This window comes from Mus musculus, chromosome 11 (assembly GCF_000001635.26).
Source record: "Mus musculus strain C57BL/6J chromosome 11, GRCm38.p6 C57BL/6J".
In the NCBI taxonomy this organism is placed as follows: Eukaryota; Metazoa; Chordata; class Mammalia; order Rodentia; family Muridae; genus Mus; species Mus musculus.
The window spans coordinates 75,132,618-75,153,270 of NC_000077.6; the positions used below are offsets into that span (position 1 = coordinate 75,132,618).

General features: G+C 46.6%; 1 protein-coding gene across 4 annotated transcripts in view; it reads left to right on the top strand.

Annotated features, from left to right (window-relative positions):
- Positions 1–20,653, top strand: part of Smg6 (Smg-6 homolog, nonsense mediated mRNA decay factor (C. elegans)) — a 238,595-nt gene that overhangs the window by 206,764 nt on the left and 11,178 nt on the right. For all 4 annotated transcript variants that reach the window (NM_001002764.2, XM_011248660.2, XM_011248659.3 and 1 more), the window contains 2 exons: positions 6,576–6,752; positions 10,140–10,286. In NM_001002764.2, coding sequence (NP_001002764.1) covers positions 6,576–6,752; positions 10,140–10,286 — 324 coding nt within the window. The remainder of the gene's footprint in view (positions 1–6,575; positions 6,753–10,139; positions 10,287–20,653) is intronic.

The window sequence follows — 20,653 nt, forward strand, 5'->3', positions numbered from 1 at the left end:
AACAGCGGAGCTCAGAGCTCTGAGAGGAGAGAATAGTTTCTTTCTCTGAGGAAACAGTTCATGAAGAGCAAGCTGTATTCTGCCCTGAGAAGATCAGGCTCCTAGCTGAAAAGATCAGGAAATTCAGGTGGGTTGAAAATTCCATAAAGGGTGTTGCTCATCATTATTTTTCTATCAGGATACCTGGGGCAAGTGTCTTACTGAGCCTTATTCAAGGCAAATCTACACTATGAAGAGGCCAGGATTTTGATTTAAGGCAGGATTTTATTTCTGATAGTTGGTATTACTAGTGGCATGCTTGCAAAGGTCCTTAGGTCCACCCCAGAGTCTTGTAGAATGCATGTATTCTCCTGATTAGCCCAGGTCTCTGGTGAATAGGAAGAAAGGACTGCTAAAGAGAGACCAGGCCTTCTCTACCATCTGATCTGCTCAGTGACTTGAGGCTAGCACCTAAGTTGTGGGTGAATACCTACAGCAGTGTCAATAGCCAGGTGAGCATGCTGGTCTATGCTCCAGCCTTGTCTCTGCCTTGCCTGAGCCTAGCTTCTAAACATCTCAGTGGTGTAAGACCCCTCTGAAAAGAGTGAAGCAGAGAGGAAGAAAAGCAATAACAAGTACTCATCTATTAAATATGTCTGGGCCAGGCACCTTGAAATGTTTGCACTGCATTATACCTTCTACACCTCAGAAACAACTTGAGCAAACAGAGACTTGGAGAAATGAACTTGTCCTTGGAGGCACAGCTAAGATGTAGCCGTTAGGATCTCTTTTCCAGTGATCAGGTTCCCATACCTTTTAGCATCATCAGTAACCTTATTGCTATGAAGTACTCCAACCCAACTGTTTTCCACTTCTCACCTGTCAGCCTTTAGGAGACATTCCTCCTGCGTGCGTGTATGTGCGCATGTGGTAAGCATGGGTGTGGAGAACAGGCATCTGTGCCTGCTGAGTGCTGACAATTCTGTTGCCATCTCTGAAGAAACAGGGATGGGAGCCAGGTCATAGAAGCCTGTGGGTTGACCAGTGCTCTTAGCACTTTGTCTTGTTACCTATCGACCCCTTCTTTAGCCTACACAGGTCAGCTGAAGGATCTAGGGAGAAACAGATCTAGGTATTGGAATCAGAGGTAGCCAAAAAGTGGCCTATGCTTGGCATAGTGCATAGAGACGAAGCTGTTGTTGTGGCAGTGATCAGGAAAGGGAGGCTGCTTCAGTTGATCCCTCGGACACTGTATGCCCCAAGTCATCAGAGATGTCATCCGGTACAGGACTCATGCTTTTTCTCCATCTCATCTTGGTCACTCAGCTCAAGTGCAGCTTCTTCTCTCACTTCACTGACCCCTGAGCCTCTCTCCATTTTATACCTGTTTGTTCTGACTCAGGCTGTGAGTCTGTATCTTCTCCTAAACTGTCTTCAGAGTGATTGTGTACCCTGTGGCCAGTTTCCCTCCTGCCTCTAAGAGCCTGCTCCTTGCCAGGAAGCCCCTCCCCCTAGGAATGTGAATACACCATTTCCTCTGTCCATGTCCTCCCGGCTCCAGAGGATTCCCTGTGTGGGATTCGTTATTTCTTCTGTCTGAATTTTCATTGGCAGACCCACCCTTGGCTGCTACAGAAGTGTGCTTTCCACCCTTTGTCTCTAGTAAGGGTGAGTTTCACATTGCTCCAGTCCCTGCTTTTTGAAAACACATTAATGTGAGTTCATTTTCTTGTAGCCAATCCTGTAGCCTTGGCTCATTAAAGATGATAATTAACCCATCGCTAATTGACCTCAGAAGCCAGCCAAGCAGCCTATATTTTACCAGCCTTGGTGGTAGATTTGGAGTCTATTTTAAGGTTTCTTAATAATCTCAGCAAGACTTCACTTTTCCTGTCTGCATCTTATTTGCTCTAAGGACATTTTGTAAAATTAACAAGCTATAAAGCTTGATTGAAGGTTTCAACAAATGTGAGAATAATTGGCTCCATTTAGAGAAACAAGAAAAACAACCTGTAAACTTGAGTTTGCAGGGGGAAAACCCATGTAATTTTTTTCTCTCTCTCTTTTTAACCAGAGGAGCAGTAGCAAGCTGGACTTTCAAGACTGGGCACGTGGGGGTGGAGGGGTGTTGGGGCTGGTGGTGCAAGTTCTGATTCCCCAAAACGAAACATTTAGTGTTTAGTGAAAGAAATGTTGCAGAGTAACTAGCTGTGGTGCGCACTGAACCTCTCTTTCGAAGTCTGCTCTAGAGGCCTGTCAGCATTCCAGCCCTTTCTCCTGTTTCCTGGCTGTCCGAGGGTTTCTCCCTTCCCCAGGGCTGCTATGAGGTGTACTCAGCTTACATCAGTCTATGATGGCTGGTGCTTGATCCCCTTTCTCTCTTGCTGTCCCCACTTTCCATAAAGTGGCATCACTTTTTCTGTTCTTCTGTTGGCCTCTGCTCAGTTTTCACCATTCTTGATTGTCTACCTCCCCACCTAAGATAACCTAGACAGTAGACCAATCCTCCTATGTCGGTCTAAAGGTTTCTTCTGCTTTTCTCAGAACCTGCCTCTTAGCCCCTGCCCCTACCTCATTACCTGCTCACGTTCTCTCTCTCTAAGGAACTGAGCTGGGACGGAACAGGCACACATCACCTCTCCACAGCAAGCTTTCCGTTTTCCTTTCTGCTTGGTTCTGTGTGGACCTGATGAGCTGATAGCTAGCTCAAGCCCTGAAGCTTAGGGTTTTGTTCCTGCTGCTGATGGGGAGCTGCTTCAGATGACCTTCACGGAGGGAGACAGAACCAGGCTTTCTTAGGGTGCTTTTCTTTCAGCTCTTCCTGATCAAGCCTCACTTTTCTGTTAGAAGCAGGAATGATTCATGTGAGACATTTTGTTCATTAACCCTGGAGTTCTTGGCAGTTGGCTACACAGTATCCTCCAGGGCAAGGACTGCCCCTGCAAAGGCACACCAAGAAGGTTCAAAGTCTAGCAGCCCTTCACCCATTCTCAGCCCCAGTCCAGCGCTGTTGTAATAACCCAAAGGGACTGTATCATGCCCAGCTTTCGCCTCAGAAACAAGGAGAGTTTGCCAATAAGGCAGTGGGCATACCATTTACATCCTCTGCCTTAGAAATTGATACAAAATGGAAAAATATGGTCGAGAAGGGGTTACTGTGAAGATTACATCCTAAATTTCATAGGTACTCTCTCCTTTCCAGAGAATATATGACCCCTTTACCCTTTAACCCCAGAGACTTTACTGCTACGTGGAGATCGTCTTGGAGTTTGCTTTTTAAAGGAGTTGGTTTGAAAGTCTTTCTCCATCCTTTTTTAAAGATTGATTATATGTATGTATATGTATAGATGTATGCGCGCACACACACATACATGAAGAGTACACTGTAGCTGACATCAGACACACCAGAAGAGGGCATCTGATTCCATTACAGATGATTGTGAGCTACCATGTGGCTGCTGGGAACTGAACTCAGGACCTTTGGAAGAACAGTCGATGCTCTTAATCGCTGAGCCATCTCCAGCCTGTCTTTCTCTATTTTGATATATCCCTTACCATATTAAACTGTTGTTTTGTCCCTCTCTGACTCAACTCCTAGAGCCCCTTTGTATGGGAGAATATTCCCAAGAGCCTCCGGTAGAACCCCAGAGTCAAGAGAGCTGTGTTTTTCTCTCCACCAGGCTTATTCCTCTCACACCATGGCAGAATACTCTCACAACCAGCCCAACAAACTGGAAACAGGATTCCATGTGTCTTTGAGCAAGCCCTATACATTACGCCTGTCATGTTCCCAGTTTACTAAATACCTTGAATTCATTTCTCACTGCCACGCTGTAGTTTAGAAACTTAAGAATACTGCATCCAGCCTTAGTTGGTCTCCCTGCTAGTTGGACTACAATGAAGAGAAGACAAAGTCTGGGTAAATTGTCTATGTAAACAGAGTCCTTTTTGGACCTCTTAGATATCCCAGTGAAGCAGAACTCTTACCAATCACAGTAAGTGACATTCCTCTTAAAGGCAAGAATGAATGACCATAGCAGACAAAACTCAGGGAAACTGGGTTCATTCTAAAAGGTGTGCAAATGAAAACTGGAGCAGGGTGGGAGTTCCTTGTCTTTCTTCATGATAGTTCCCACTGAACCTCTAAGGATGTGCTACAGGCAGGCTCAGGATGTCTGCACCCCAGGCTCCTGCTGTGCCCTGGAAATCCCCACCTCCAGGAGTCCCACGTCCACACATGTGGCCTTTCTCCCTCTTGGCCAGGAATCACACTGCTTCCTGAGCCATCTACTCACCCAGGGCCTGCCTTAATGACAACGGTGTTTCTTCCTACTTGTCCAAACATATAACCATGAGACACTGTCTTCTCCTGTGCAGGTTTCTGCTATAGATTGAACTGGGGCTCCTGTAGCCCTTTCACCATCCAGGTGTGCCAAGGACCATTGCAAAATCCTCTCTCCTCTCCTTACTCCTTTTCCTCCTCCCCCAACCCATTCAGTGGCAGCAGTCTCATGCCAAAAAGGAAAGTCCTGGATCCATTACATAATTCTCTATAGTGCGAGCAGTAGCTGGGGCATAAGGTCAGAGGTCATAGTAGGGTCAGGTGGCTGACACACACTGTAACGACAAGGTGGTTAAAATTAGACCACAGAGAGGAAACTGGCAGTCTTGTGGAAATGCAGAAGTTTCCTCTGCAAGTGAGAGACTGGGGATGCAGGGAGGCCACTGTGCGTGCTGCCTGCCAGGCTATTACTCATTTCAGCTCTGTTCTTTAATGCCTTTTAGCCCCTGCTTCTGTATTTCTAACCTTCCTCATCACATGCTTGAATACACAGGATGGAGCCAAGGCTACCTGTCCTTACCCCTTCAGAGATCCAGGAGCAGCCCCCTTAAGCTCTAGAGGCTCTAAGCCTCTTCAGGGAAGCCTCTTAGACGGTGGTGGTCAGATACTTAGCCTAATATTTTACCTTCCGGTGGCAATAGCCATAGGTAAGTACCATCTGGGCAGGGTAAAAGATGGCAGAGAATGAAATTGTGGCACAGATGTCTGGTATGTATGCACTCTCCCTGGCAGAGTGGTGACTCGTTGCACCTTGTCTTAGAAGACGTGGCTCATCCTGTACCACCTGTTGCTGTGGTCCTAGTGAGTTTCTCTCCACCTACCAGTCTTTTCCATGAGCCTGTAGTGTGTCACTTGATTCTTACAGCACCTTGCTAGGGAAATACAAGATGTGATCTTTGGCACTAGAGGGCTTGCCTTCTGCATGGAGGAGTTAGCTGTACAACAGTGGAATGATGAGCCCTGACAGTCCAGCGTCCACATCAGTCCTTCACCTGCCCTTCGCAGTCAGAAATGAGGCTGGAAAGTGGCTCTGAGGGTGATTGGGTAGGGCTAGAGATATGACTTACCAGGTAAGAACACTAGCTGCTCTTCCAGAAAACCCGGGTTCCATTCCCAGCATCCACAGCTCACAACCATCCGTAACTCCAGTTCCAGGGGATCTGATGATATGTTCTGGATTCCTTGTGTACCAGGCATATTGATGGTACACAAACATACATGCAGGCAAAACACCCATGCACATAAAATAAAAATTTACAATGAGTCTTGGTCATTTAACATGTCTTGGAATCACTGATGATTAAAGGGCTGTTCTGTGTCATATCTGGCCAATATGGTGTAGAAAATGTCCTCTGCTTCTTAGATGCACATCAAGCAGGGACCTCCTCGTTGACAACCATCCAGTCAATAGGCATGATAGGGCCCCAGAATCCAACGAATAAGAGAAGGGTACAGATAGCAAGGAAGAGGACAATGCACACATGGGCACAAATAGAGGTGACGGCATGCATATGTGGTCTTGTGGAGAGGATTCCAGTCTAGGTGACTGAGGACACATCATCTGAGACCCTGACAGACTTGACAGCTGATCAGGATAATACTTCATATAACAGCTAAATCAGCACTGTATATGTGCTGCTGTAGCAACATGGGAGCAACTAGTGTGAACTGTGGAGGGCAGAGCTTTGGTGAACTCACCTGCTCTGCCCCATCCTCTCAGCCTGATAATTTCCTGCCCATTCTCAGGTGAGGCAGGAACCATCCAGAGAAGTTCAGAATGACTTAGCTAAGATGAAACAGGCAAGAAAGCTTATCTTTCAGTCTGCAGACTGTCCTGGAGGGAGTCTGGGAACAGGGTGCCAGGGGTGCTAGAAAGCAGTACTTTGTGGTAGCCAACCTGCTGCCATGCATTCCTCGTCCTCTTACTTATATTCCAAACTTAGAAGAAATTATTTTCTGGGTTTTGTTTTTCATAATAGGACTTTAATAAAAGAAAAGTACAAGCCCTGAGGGCACCTGGCATTGGTCCTGAGGTGTCTGCTGCCCCAGGGATGACCTAAAGCAAGGCCTGGCGACTTCCTTCCTTCAGAAGACCTTGGTCTTTGCTTTCCTCCATACACTCTTGTTGCTCATACTACCTCCCTCCCCAGTAACTTTGACACAATTCTCATGTGCCCTGCAGCTAGCAATGTCTCTCGTCTTCATCCTCCCTCTCAGAAAATGCTGTTTTTCTTCTCTCCCTCTCGCCCTGTAGGTTATTGCAGCTGACTGCAAAAGGGTCACAGTGCTGAAGTATTTTCTGGAAGCCCTTTGTGGACAAGAAGAGCCTCTGCTGGCATTCAAGGGTGGAAAATATGTGTCAGTGGCACCCGTCCCAGACACCATGGGAAAGGAAATGGGAAGCCAAGAGGGAAAACAACTGGAAGATGAGGTACTATTCGGGAAGAGCCGCTATGGCAGAGGGAAAGCTCCCCTTCCCCCGTGCCCTGCTGCCCAGGCTGGAGCTTCCCCTTGAGATGATTTATAACCTCTCGCTTAGTTCAGTGTGTGTTGAGGTGACAGCAACCTCTCAAGAGTGCACTCTGCTGGTGCCCCTCCTGCCAGTCCACCCCAGTGCCTCCATCTACGAGTTCCAGATGCTTCTTTTTAATGTTGCATTGGAGGAAAGAGTTTAATAATATTCAGCTCTGGAGGCTTAGGAAAGAGAGTAGAGTGAGGGGTGTTAGGGTTCAGGCTAAGGATCAAGTTTATAGATGTGCGGAGCTCAGCACAGCACAGACCTGAACTCCAGCCTCCAGCTCACGTACAGGAAGAGCTGACATTGCTGGCCCCGTGTGGAAAATCACCCCTCCCCCAGCCTGCTCTCTCTCTCTTACTCCCTCCCTCCTGCACATCCTGATGTGATTAAGGAATTCTCCTCTTGTTTGTTTGCCCTTGATTGTTCCTGTAGCCCTTGCTTCACTCCAGTCTTTCTCTCTCCCTCCCTCCCTCCCTCCATTGCTCATGCCTGTGTGTATGTGTGTGTGTGTGTGTGTGTGTGTGTGTGTGTGTGTGTGTGTGTGTGTGTGAGAGAGAGAGAGAGAGAGAGAGAGACCGAGAGAGAGAGCGCGTATGTGTGCACGCCCATGTTCGCAAGCATGTTTGCCTGTGTACACATCCATGTATCCCTGCTGACCTCCTTAGCAGTTCCCCTGTTGTGCATCTATGTCTTTCTGGGATGATCTCTGATGATCATCTGTATGTGCCCAGTTTGTCAGTTGAAATGAACATTGCTGTCCACACCCCTGAGGCGCCTGTGGACTGAGCGTCATTGTGACTGTGTGGTAGAAATGGAGCATATGTACATATGGCAGCCTCCTTGCTGCTTTTCTGGGTGTGGGTAACTATCTGGGAGTATATACATGTCTCACTTTTGCCTGAAGGTTGGCTCTTTTCTTCTCTTTACTCCATAGTATTAAAGATGAGGGTCCTAGATAGAAAGAAACATAGGATGGAGGGAAGGGACGGAAGCAATTCTAGCCAGAGGCCAGGTCACCCATAGGCCAACACAGTCATTTGGCCCACAGCAGTCTCAAGCGCCCAGTGGAGCAGGGCGGGGTACAAGGATGAAATCAGCAACAGGCCAAGGAAGCCAGATGTCAGCTGGAAGCTGTCGTTTAGGATCTCAGGCAGTGATAGAGTGGCCACCTTTGGAACAGAGTCTTCAGAGAAGCAGTCTTGGCCTGGCTTCGTTAGGATAGCTGGAGAACTCCACCCCATGCCTGATGACACAGGACTCAGCTTCCAGGACAGAGGTGGTTCCAGGGCCATAGCTAAGCCCATGATTCCAGACTCTCTAGATGAAACCTGGGCAGAGAATAAAGGGAAAGAATGAGCTGTCAGCATGGGAGGAGACAGTGGAGTTACCAGAGCCATTGGGGTGTCCAACTTTAGCAAGCAGAACAGTGCTCCTGCAGCTCTAGACGGTGTGGGAAACAGGCCCATGATGTCTATACATCTCCTTTATCTCTCCCATACTAAAAGACTAAAAAAGTAGGCAGTGGAGGATGAGCAAAGCCAGCTCTCCAGCGTGGTTATAAGAGATGCCTCTGAACATCTAGGACTGGCAGCACAAGCATAGCTAGGCAAAGAGGTTGTCCTCCCACCCTAGAAGGGGTGGGCTACCTCTGGTGCCTGATCTGGTTGTACTCTCCTTCTGAGGCTTACTGACCAGGCAAAGGTTCGTGACCCACACCAGGCTGCCCACTTCTTCCTTTTCCCACGAGTCTCCTGGGTTCTTTTATGTTAGTGGTCCCTGGGAAATCCTACTTACCCTGTTCTGTGTAATTTCATAACCCTGCACTTCCTTGTTTGCTATGAGAGCTGAACAAACCTCAGACAAGCTTCTCTGACCCTCCTTTGACCTCAGTCCTGTTCACTCCAAACCAATGCTAACTAACTGTCCATCCCTGGTCAGAGCAGGCAAGGACACTCTTCCTCCGTGAGCCAACAAGCATCTTGTTGCACTTGCTCTTGTCCAGGCTAACCCTGTGAGCAACAAAATAAATGTGAATTTTTCTTCCTCCTCATAGCCAGATATTGATAAGTAAGTGATGCTTGTGGACAGCACCCTAAACCCCCTAGAACCTCTCAGGACAGTTACAGTTATTTTATCCTTACCTGCCATCTCCCAAGACTGGTCTATCTAAATAGGTCCAGGCCTGATAAAGCTGAGCTACCAAGGGCCGTGTCTGGGCTTGCTCTCTCAATTCACAACCCCAGTCCTGCAGTTTTGTTCGTTGTGATTGGTTAGAGCAGGCACAGGAGTCAGACTCACTTGATTTTGAATGCCTGCTCTGCTTCCTGCCACCTCTGTGACTGAACAGGCTATTTTATTCTAAGCCCCTTATTTATAAAGTGCAGATGGTAATAGCTATTGTGCAGGCCCTTGTGAGAATTAAAAGAGTTAATGTATGAAAAACACATAGCTGGGTACACAGCCCATAAAAAGCCCTGAGTAGCTAGTAGCTGTCAGTGTAGTCATCATTCTGTTAGAATTACAAGAATCTTCCTTCTCCTGTTGAATCACTCCCCTACTAGCCCCATCCCCTCAGGCAGCTGTATGTTCTCTCCTGACCAAGGCCAAAAGTGAGAGAGTGAGGAGTGGAGCTAGGACCACCCGGGGAGCAGTGGCTGCTGAGAACTGAGTCTGCAAGTGAGGAAGTGCCATCCCTGGGGAAGGCTCCATCAGCCTGGCAAGAAGGCTCCATAAGCTAGCCAGCCACCTCCTACTTACTCTGCCTAGGCCCTTGGAGGGCAGCTGAGCAAGGCCATGTTATGTGAATTTTTTAATGGGGCCCAGAAGTCTCCACACTACCAGGCTGTGGTCTTAAAAGGAAATCAGGGTAAAGTCTGTAGAGCTACAGCATCTGCTCTTGATACTGTCTGGGGCAAGGGAACTTCCTTGCCTAACTCCCAGATGTTGGCCAGAGTTGATTCCTATCAGATTATTAGCGCGAATTAGATTTAAATTGAGCAGTTCAAGTTTCTCTATTGTTTACTCTTTGAATCATTTGTAATTTCAAAATGAAACCAGGTCCAAAGTTTGTGTTGAATGTGTGCAAGAGAGAACAAGGACTGTAAACACAAGCATGCATGTGAATATATTGATTATAAGTAACACAGATATGAGTATGTAAGAAAAGCTCTAGCATGTAGGTACAGTTTCGGGGGGCGGGGGAAGGTGGGAAGAGTCACTGCTCCTACCAACACACTCCAGGCTAAATACCAGACATGGCTCATGATCTCTTTGTTCTCCTTTCTGTGTCTTTATCCCAAGGAAGAAGATGTGGTGATTGAAGACTTTGAGGAAGATTCAGAGGCTGAAGGCAGTGGGGGTGAGGATGACATCAGGGAACTTCGGGCCAAGAAGCTGGCTCTAGCAAGGAAGATAGCTGAGCAGCAGCGTCGCCAGGAAAAGATCCAGGTAAAGCCTCACTGGAGAAGCTGATCCCCACTGAGGAATGTGGCTGTGCATGAGGGTGTGGCTATGCAGGGCATAGAATGGTGTGAGCAGAAGTGGCAGGGGACCCTGTTGTTACAGTCAGGGTGTGAGTTCTAAGGCAGTGCAGGGCAGCACTTTTCCTGTGAAACTCTGTTAACACCACACATGCAGCCGTTGATACAATTTAAGGGACTCATATCTTTCACCATATGTAGGTATTCATGGAACACACTCCTTCTTGTGGGATTAGAATGCCATAGCCACAGGCTACTTATCTGGGTTGCCAAGATATTGGGAGAACTCACTTTGGGCAGAGTACTCTCCATATCTTCCCAGGTAGATCTTCACAGTTACCTCACTGTCAGTCCTCTTGGACGCCCAAACCTTCATTTCCAGCAAGTTTTTCTCTTTGGCTGTCCAAGATGTGTTTCCTTATACTAAGTACTTATTTCTCCAAGCAAGTTAAGCTCCCTTTATAGACTCTGTACATGAGGAGCATTGAGCCTCACTCTGCCTCTCTAAGCATGTGTCTTTAGGCCTCTCTCTAGGCATGTGTATCTTTAGGTCTGTCTTCATATGTTCCTCTCATCTCCCTCCTACCCCTCTCTTTCCCATCCATTCCTTTTTCATACCACTCACCCCACCCCCACCCCCTAATACCCCCAATACCAATACCCCAATACCCAATATTTTGAGACAAGGTCTGTGTAGCCTTGGCTGGCCTGGAACGGAACTCACTATATATACCAGGATGGCCTTAAATTCATGGAGTTCACTTGCCTCTGCATCCAAAGTGCCTCCAAAGGCAGGTATTACCATTCCTGGAATGTTGTTCTCCTCTTGAACATATGGTTTAGTGCAGAAAGCCAAGCAAATTTGATATAATTCAAGTTTTGACACTTATCTAGTCTTAAAGCACTAAGCAAATTATTTAACTTTAAAGAGCCTATTTCTTCATCTACAAAGCGGGTTGGTAGTATTTCCCTTTTACTATCCCCAGAGGCTTACACGAGACACTTCCACAAAAGTTCTTAGCCTACAAGTATTCCCTTTGTCTGATATTAGTCTCATCCCAGCCCCAGGAGAGCAATGCTAACGGTTGGAATTGGTCTTTTAGACATACCCATGTCCTACTGCTACTAGGATCCAGCATGCAATACCTCTACATGCCTGTCTGTTGTAATGTGGCTGCCTGCACACACCTCTCATGAGTCTGACTGTAAACCTCTTTGTGGCCCAAAGAACAGCATCATCTTGATGTTTTTCTTCCTGCCCTTTTCTTTCTCGCCATCAGTCCTCACAAAAGTCCCATCTCAAGTCCTTACCTCCACATCCTGACATTCAGTCCAGCTGTTAAAGAAAGTGCTACCAGGGGCTGGGGTGGGAGGTGGGGAAATATATATGAAACTACTGCCAGAATTACCTAGGACCTGTTTTTACCAAACTTGGTCCTGCTGTGCATGGTAGTGTAAAGCCTGTAATCCCAGCACTAGGGATGTGGAGGTAAAATTTCAAAGCCATCCTCAACTACAAAGCAAGTTCAAAGCTAGCCTGAGCTACATGAAACCACTCTAAAAAAACAAAAACAAAAAAAAAAAAACAAACAAACAAAAAACCCTTGAGTCCCCATTATAGTTAACTTCTTTATAGCTTTGGTTTTATGCCTGTCTCCTCCAGACTACCATTCACACAGTAAGTACACTGTTGTCTTCTCTGCTACTCAGAGCTACTTTCCCAGACTTCTACCACTATTTTTCAACTCCTCCATCCTTCCAGTTGTCTTTTAGTCTAGCAAGCTGAATTGGTAGTTAACAGAAATTTTTGGTTGACTTTTTTTGATGATAGCAAGTAGAACATCATTTTAAATTCTACCATGGCCTTTTACAAACCCTGCTGTCGGGCTGGGGAGATGGCTCAGTGGTTAAGAGCACTGACTGTTCTTCCAGAGGTCCTGAGTTCAGGTCCCAGCAACCACATGGTGGCTCACAACCATCTGTAATGGAATCTGATGCCCTCTTCTGGTGTGTCTGAAGACAGCTATAGTGTACTCACACACATTGAATAAATAAATAAATAAATAAATAAATAAATAAATAAATAAATAAATATTTCAAACAAACAAACAAAACCCCTGCTGTCTGATTTCTTATCCTGTCCTGTCTGTTCCTTCACCCTTCCTCTCCTTCTAGCTATCACTGCACTCCACCCTAGTTCAGGAACATGTTGAGCCATAACAACTAGGCTTCTGCATTGTATAGCTCCAGAGAGCGCCACTGACTTTATAATCTGGGAATGGCCCCTCTTGGGCTTACATAGTACACAACCTGGCCACCAGGTTCACTCACACCATGAACCCACAATCCCATAGAGAGCCATTCCTCTGCTCAGAAATTATCACCGCCTAGCTTGACTAGTAAATTAAAGCTTAATTCCTTCTAATAACACCTTAGGCTTCTGATCTACTCCAAGTATGCTTTTCCTACTTTGTTTCCCATTAACATACTCCCTGTGAGCTATTATTAGCTAACAATTGGACACTGGGCAAAGTGGTCAACTTCTGTGAGCCTGTTTCTAAGTCTGTAAAGTAAACTCAGCACAGCACCTGCCTCATAGTTGCTGTGCGTCCTTAGGACGAGTGTATAAAGTGTCTGTCCAGCCATCAAGACTCCTGCCCAGACAGTGACAGTGACAGTAACCTTCCTCTCTACTCACTGCCTTACGCTCTGCCCTTTCCTACTTTTAGATCTTTGTCCAGTCTGTCTCTCAATCCAAAGGACTCTTTTTTTGCTCCACATTTCCTGTTACCTGTTGAAATTCTATTTTCCCTGAATTCCCCAATGAAACTCCATCTCCCCAGTGAAGCCTTCCCTGATTTCTCCCAGGAGGAATTTGTCTCTGTGCTCTAGGGTTCCTGCAGAGTTGATTTATATCTCATTTGTAGGACTGCTATCATGTCTCACATTACAGTTATTTGTGGGCCTTTTCCCCCACAGTACCATGAATTCCTAGGAATCTGGGACCATGTTCTCAGTTCAGTTTAGCAAGATACTGAGCATCGACTCTCCTAATGGCTGGGTTGTACAAACCTTGGGAGTCAAAGGACACGGGGAGGTGACATTTCACAGCAGGCCATACAGTATAGAAACTATTCTTTTGTTTGTTTATTCTTTTGCTTGCTTGCTTGCTTTTTTTTTTTTTTTTTTTTTTTTTTTGAGACAGGGTTTCTCTGTGTAGCCCTGGCTGTCCTGGAACTCACTCTGTAGGCCAAGCTGGCCTTGAACTCAGAGATGCTTCTGTCTCTACCTGTCTCTACTGAGAGCTTGACTTAAAGGTATATGCCTACAGCTGCCCTATGAGAAGCTATTATTGAACAAATGATTTGGCATGTTAATGAGGTCTTTTAAAAGATCAAGTATTAACTGGGTATAGTGACAAATGCCTTTAATTCTAGCACTCAGGAGGCAAAAGCAAACAGATATCTGTAAGTCTGAGACCAGCTTAGTCTGCATAGCAAATTCCAAGACATACAGAGCTACATAGTGAAATCTTGTCTCAAAAAACAAAAAAGATCAAGTATAGGGCTAGCAAGATGGCTTAGCAGGTAAAGGCACTTACCACCCACCAAGTTTGATAATCTGAGTTCAAGGACCCATATGTAAGAAGGAGAGAACTGACTCCTGAAAGTTGTCCTATGATACATGCTATGACACATGCACTTACTCCCTCCACCACACATGATAGATAGATAGATAGATAGATAGATAGATAGATAGATAGATAGATAGATAGATAGGTAGGTAGGTAGGTAGGTAGATAGATAGATAGATAGATAGATAGATAGATAGATAGATAGATAGATAGATAGATAGATAGATAGAAAATTGTTTTTAAAAGATGAGATACAAACAAGCCTGGGTAATACCATATATATTGAAGCTCAAGAGGCTTAGGCAGGAAGGTTATAAGTTCAAGGCCAGAGCTAGACTGTACAATGATTTTGAAGTATGTAGGTTGGGCTACATAGACCCTCCTGAGATGGGAAACGAATGCTGTGAGAACACATGCCATAGCAGCTCCATCTTCTGCCAGAGTACACTGTCCAGGTTGGCCATGCAAGCAATAAGCAGTCCTGATAACTGGAGGCCCAATATAAGACCTAACTGCAGGGCCACTGACTATCTGTGTCCCTCAGATCTGTTCAGAGGAGGATGCTGTGGCCCCTTTAAGAACAGGCCCCACATGCACTGCTGTTGGCGGCCCTGCCTCCTGTCAGCCTCCTTCCTCCAGCCCCATAGCCACAGGAGGATTTCTCAGCAGAGGAAAAATTCCCCCTTTTACCTCCCCCTTCTCTTTAATGCCCGGGGCCCTTCACTTCCATAATTCTTCATTTTCCAGCCTTGAACGTAAGCCAGACACATCTGTCTGGCCATATGCGTGAACCCTGGAGTCTGTGCCGAGGTAGCTGTAAAACAGGGCCGGTGAAGGCCCTTCTGGGAGAGCACACACATGTGTGTGCCCTCAGGCCATTGGCTCCCTGCCCAGAACCACGGGGCCTCGGTGCTTCAAACCCGTGTTAACCTTCTCTATTTTTCCTCTTTTTGTTTAATTTAAGGGGGAAAATCCCAAGGAAAAGGTATAAATTGTCCTGGGAGTAGGGGAGAGGCTCCTAGCTAGAAAGACCATTATTGTTGGCAGGTACCTGGGTCACACTAATACAATAAGGAAGAAAGGAGCATCCAGTGAATTAAGATTGGAGAGATGGGCTGTAAATTACACTGCTCTGAACTCCATCAGTCTCTAGGGTGTTAACCGAGAGGTGTAAGGCAGGTCCCCAGCTCCCAGCGCCTTTTACAGATGCAGCAAAACAGGAACCACACATGTTTGGGGAAGGGGATATGAAGATGGGGTTGAACAAAAGCCCCCTTGCCCCAGGATGGCTATAAAGTCCAAGTGAGATCTGGGGCTGTAGCCACACCTCCACTTCCCTGCTCCTACATAGACCCTTGGGCCTCAGGCTCATCTGTGGAGATGGGGGAGGTGAGGCCTGGCCTCCTTCTGCAGCCTGTCCCTCCCTGCTTCCGGGACTGCACAGAGGCTGGTGAGTGGGGCCGACTAGAGGTCAGAAAAGGGGTGTGGGGAGTTCTCAGGGCCTGTGCAGCTGGAACTGCAGAGCCCAGCTAGGCCCCTAGATATGAGGGGTGCCAAGTCCACCCACCCAGGGCTTTGAGACCACACGCTCTGGCATAGCCCAGGCCTTGCCTTGTTGCCTAAGATGGCACTTCCTACTGTATCTATCAGTCCTGTCTACCTCACTGCTTTCTTCCTGTGTTTTTATTTGTATTGCCATTCATGGGAGAGGTCCAGAGTCCATAGCAAGTTACATGATTTCTCTGGGAAGTTGTTCAGAAGGGTTTCATTTCTAACCAAGCACCCAGACCCAAACAGTCACTAAAAATCCTCCTCCAGGCACTCAGGAGGCATGGCCTGTTGGTACCTCATACTGTCCTGGCCCTGTAAATCTCCTGTCTCCTCCCCTGACTCCATGAGGCTCTCCGGTGATTTGTGCTGCTGTTGGGCGAGGTCAGGTTTCCTGAGCAGTTGCAAACATCCCACCTGAAACATAACAGGCTCTTCCTCTGGCCACAGCTATTGTTTCCCTCTGCATTATGGCCACAGTCTTGCTCTGTAGCCAGCAATGACATGTGTTCTGAAAATAGCTTCACTCCACTGTCCCCTTCCCACCCACCCACCCTCCTGAAGATGTAGTCACTCCTTTGTGGGAGCCCCAGGAGTTTCACTCTAAATATAGCCACAGTCCATTCACACTGCCACCCAGCCTGGGACGGGGTTGGGGGGGCATTGTGGAACAATGGGGTATACACAGAACAACCCCCCCCCCCCCCGCCATACACACACACACACACACACACCTGTATGGAAGGAAGCTAGCGGAAGGCAGACACTCAACCCTGGCTCCTAGCTGTCGGAGACATTGTGGGGGGCCGGTACGCTACCACTCCAGGGGCACGTTCACCTTTGATGGAAAGCACATCAGTCCACAGAGCTGGGCACCGCCCAGGCTGCCCCAGCCTCTCTGTGTACCATGGCGCTAGACCTACCTCTAAATGACTCCAACCACCGCTGCCTCGTTGGCTCCCACTGCATCCACAGGGTTCTGTCTTACCCCTGGATCCCAGAATGGTCAAGCCTTTGGACTGAAACACCTTTTAGATTGATGCTTGTAGCAAGCTCAGAAGTGTTATGCTTAGCCCTTCATTCTTCATGAAAGAGAGTATGTACTCCTTTCTAAGCTTTTTCAGATCAAGAGTTACTTTTTAACTTTCGGGATCTAGAGCAATAGTTCAACAGTTAAGAGAACTGGCTGCTTTTCTAGAGGACCTGAGTTTTATTCCTAGCACCCCCATGGCATCTCATAATTGTTTATAACTCCAGTCCCAGAGGATTTGACACCCTGTGATAGCCTTCATGGGCACTGCACAAGCACGTGGTACACAACCCATACTTGCAGGCAGACAATTTATGCATAGTACAAATTTTCATTTAAAACTTTTTTAACTCATCTGGGTTTTCCTTAAAGTATTATCTAGTGGATGAGCCTATGTGATTGAGTTCATTGAGCTCCTGTAATAGTTAGGCCCTAGAGCCCTATTTAAAGGCCTGATGTGCCTGTAATCCCAGCTATTCTGAGGCTCAAGTGGGAAAATAACTTGAATTCAAGATTTCACAACCAGCCTAAGCAAGAGAGGAACTGTTTGTTTGTTTGTTTGTAAATGGGGTCTCAGTATGTAGCCTTGTGTAGGCTAGAACTTGCTGTATAGTCCAGGCTGACCTTGGGTTTGCATAGCCTGTTTCTGCACTTGAGTGCTGGGGTTAAAGATGTGGGCCACTACATCTTGCAGAGATCCTGTCATTGGGGAGGGTGCAAGCAAAAGTCATTGTAATTTTTTTAAAGCAAATGTGCTTCTCTTTTCTCTTTGGTTTCTTGTGTTTTTGTTTTCTGAGACAGACTAGCCTCAAGCTCAAGACAGTCCTCATATACTCTTTCCCGTTCCAAGTGCTGGATTGTGAGCATGTACCACACCTGGCTTAGCATCTGCTCATTACTGTGATGCCTTTGGACATCCAGAAAAGGTTCTCTCAAGACCTTCTCAGGGGAAGCTCTCAGCAGCCCACGCTCTGTCTGCTCCCTTGGTTCCTGCAGTGACCATCTTGCTGCTCTTACCTTTTGTCTTCTCCCTTTTCTTTCATTTACAAGTCAGGTAGTTTTGAGAAATAGGTAGTACTGTCAGGCACAGTTGTGTGCTTATAATTCCTACTACTCAGGGAGCTGAGGTGAGAGATCATATGGATGAGGCAAACCTGAGCAATATAATGAAGCCCTATCAAAAAATAAATAAAGATTGTTCAGCAATTAAGAGACCTGCTTAAGGGACTGGAGAGATGACTCAGCAGTTAATAGCACCATAGGTTCTTCCAGAGGTCCTGAGTTCAATTCCCAGCAACCACATGGTGGATTACAATCATCTGTAATGAGTTCTGATGCCCTCTTCTGGCATGGAGGTAGAACATTCATATATGTAAAATAAATAAATTCTTTTTTTTTTTTTAAAGTATTGCTCAAGCCGTGTGGTGGTGGTGACTACAGGCTTTTAATCCCAGCATTTGGGAGGCAGAAGTAGATGAATATCTTGAATTTCAGGCCAGCCTGGTATATAGAGGGAGTTCCAGGACACCCAAGGCTACACAAAAAAGTCCTGTATCAAAAAGAACAAAACAAAAAAATTAAAAACTAATGAAAATGAGAAATATCATTTTTCTCTTAAAAGACAAGGTTGGTTGGGCCTGGGGAGCTCCTCACTGGGTACAGCACTCACTCCTCAAGCATACTGAGTCAGAGTTCCCAGCATCCACATAAAAAGCAGAACATGTCTACAGAATGCCTGTAACCCTAGCCTGAGGGGAAGGGCAGATCAGGTGGACCCTGGAAGTCCTCTAGCCAGCTAGCCTTCCTGAAACACCAGGTTTCCACTTTAGAGAGACCCTGTATCTGACAAAGTGGAAAACCATGGAGAAAGATACCTGGATGTCTTGCTGTAGCCTTTGTATATGAATGCTTGGGCACATGTATCCCTAAACTCACATATCTAACATGTGCACCAAAAATGAGAGTTCCAATCTGCTGTCCAGTCTGGCCTCAAACTCAGATGAATTCAAGTGATCCTCTTGACTGAGTCTCCCAGGTAAGTTAAGATTGCATAGATCTGTGCCCAGCTACTGTTAGTCTCACAATAAAAATTAATACTCCTGGGACTAAAGAGATGGCTCAGCAGTTAAGATCATATAACTGTACTTCCAGAGTATCCATGTTCAGTTCCAGCAACCATAGGCTCACAACCGCCAGCAGCCCCAAAACCTGTGGCCCCCGTAGGTACCTACACACATGTGCACACACATGTATACACATAAATAATAAATAATAAAAAAATAAGTTCTTAAAAAGCAGTAAATATTCCTGCCCCTCCTTCTTCCTATTTCTCGTTCCTGATGTCTGTGATGCCTACTTAGATGCACAGAATGTAAGAGAGAGTTGTACAAGAGAGAGTAGAAATTGTCATTGTCATTACTAATTTGTGTCAGGCACAAAGTTAGGTACTCTGTGACATGCAAGGTGATTGTGAAAGTTTGCCATGTTATAAAACCTCTCATTTGTGGTAATGATATTACTGTCTCCAGAATAATAAGGAATACAGACCCTGGGTGAGTCCATCCCCTTTGAAGGGAGGAAGCAACCACACTGTGTATGGGTCTTCTAAGCAGAAGAAAGATTTAAAGCCTCTACTTGGTGTGGTGGCCCTGTTTCATGATCTGCTGTGCACCATCTGTGTCAGCCAATTGCATTGCATTTTTGTCTGTGTAATTTTGTGTCTCTGTTTTCAGTGGGTTGGCATTGTAAAATCATCCCCTTTAACTTGTAAAAGAACCTTCCTAGAGACACAACCCATCAGCTACCTCAGCTACTGCATACCATGTCTCTTTCCCAGTTGTCTGTCAGTTTGCTCCTGTTGCTCAGAGATAACTGGACACTTAGCACTTTTCCTAAACTGGAGTTATTTCTCTCTTGCACACTTGATGGTCCTCATTGCTGCAAGTCTGATTTGGAGTATCTACTCTTTTTCTTTATTTTTAAGTCTTTTTTGTGCTTGCTCGTGTGTTTGCTTATTTTGGGGTTTGGTTTTGTTTTCTTTTTTTTTTTTTATTAGTTATTTTCCTCGTTTACATTTTCAATGCTATCCCAAAGGTTCCCCATACCCACCCCCCCAATCCCCTACCCACCCACTCCCCCTTTTTGGCCCTGGCGTTCCCCTGTACTGGGGCATATAAAGTTTGCAACTCCAATGGGCCTCTCTTTGCAGTGATGGCCGACTAGGCCATCTTTTGATACATATGCAGCTAAAGACAAGAGCTCCCGGGTACTGGTTAGTTCATATTGTTGTTCCACCTATAGGGTTGCAGTTCCCTTTAGCTCCTTGGGTAATTTCTCTAGCTCCTCCATTAGGGGCCGTGTGACCCATCCAATAGCTGACTGTGAGCATCCACTTCTGTGTTTGCTAGGCCCCGTGGTTTTGTTTTCTTGAGACAAGGTCTTGCCGAGGATGATCATGAGCCCCTGGTGCTCACCTCACACCACTCTGCCCTAGGACTGTGTCCCACCTCCCACCTCTCTGCCCTAGGAGTGCCTACACTTTCCCAGGGTGGCCCAGGCTGAGCTACAGTGGAGGGCTCCTGTGGAACTCTCCTTCCGGGTCAGTACATTTGAGTCCAGGCCAGGGCTGATCTGTCTGAATCTTAGCATTCCAGTTCCCCCCCTCACTCCCACCAGAGGCTTCTGCAGCTTTTTACTCGTACAAACAAAAATAAATGACACTACCGGCCTCTGAACTCCACAGCAGCATGCTTCCCCTTCTCCCTGAGCGTCCCATGGCTGTGAGTGGGGACTTGGCACTCTCCCCATCTACATCACTTTTTCACTCCCTGCGCATCCTGTGTCCTTCTCTCACCGTGCGACCCAGAGATCAGAATGGGACGTGACGGCCGGCACAGGCGCCGTGCACAGCTGCCAGGAATCTGACGGGTAAAATCTGGAAAAGTTGGGAGGGCAAATGCTAAACACACACAGCGCCACTCAGAAAGGGCCGGAAACACAGACACCCATCACAGAAAGCCTGACTCCTAAGCTCTTCTTGATCTGTCATTGTTTTTATTGGTACTGAACTAATCTTGTGACCCAGGTATTAATCCCCTTACCTGCTAAGCCCACTGGCACCCCA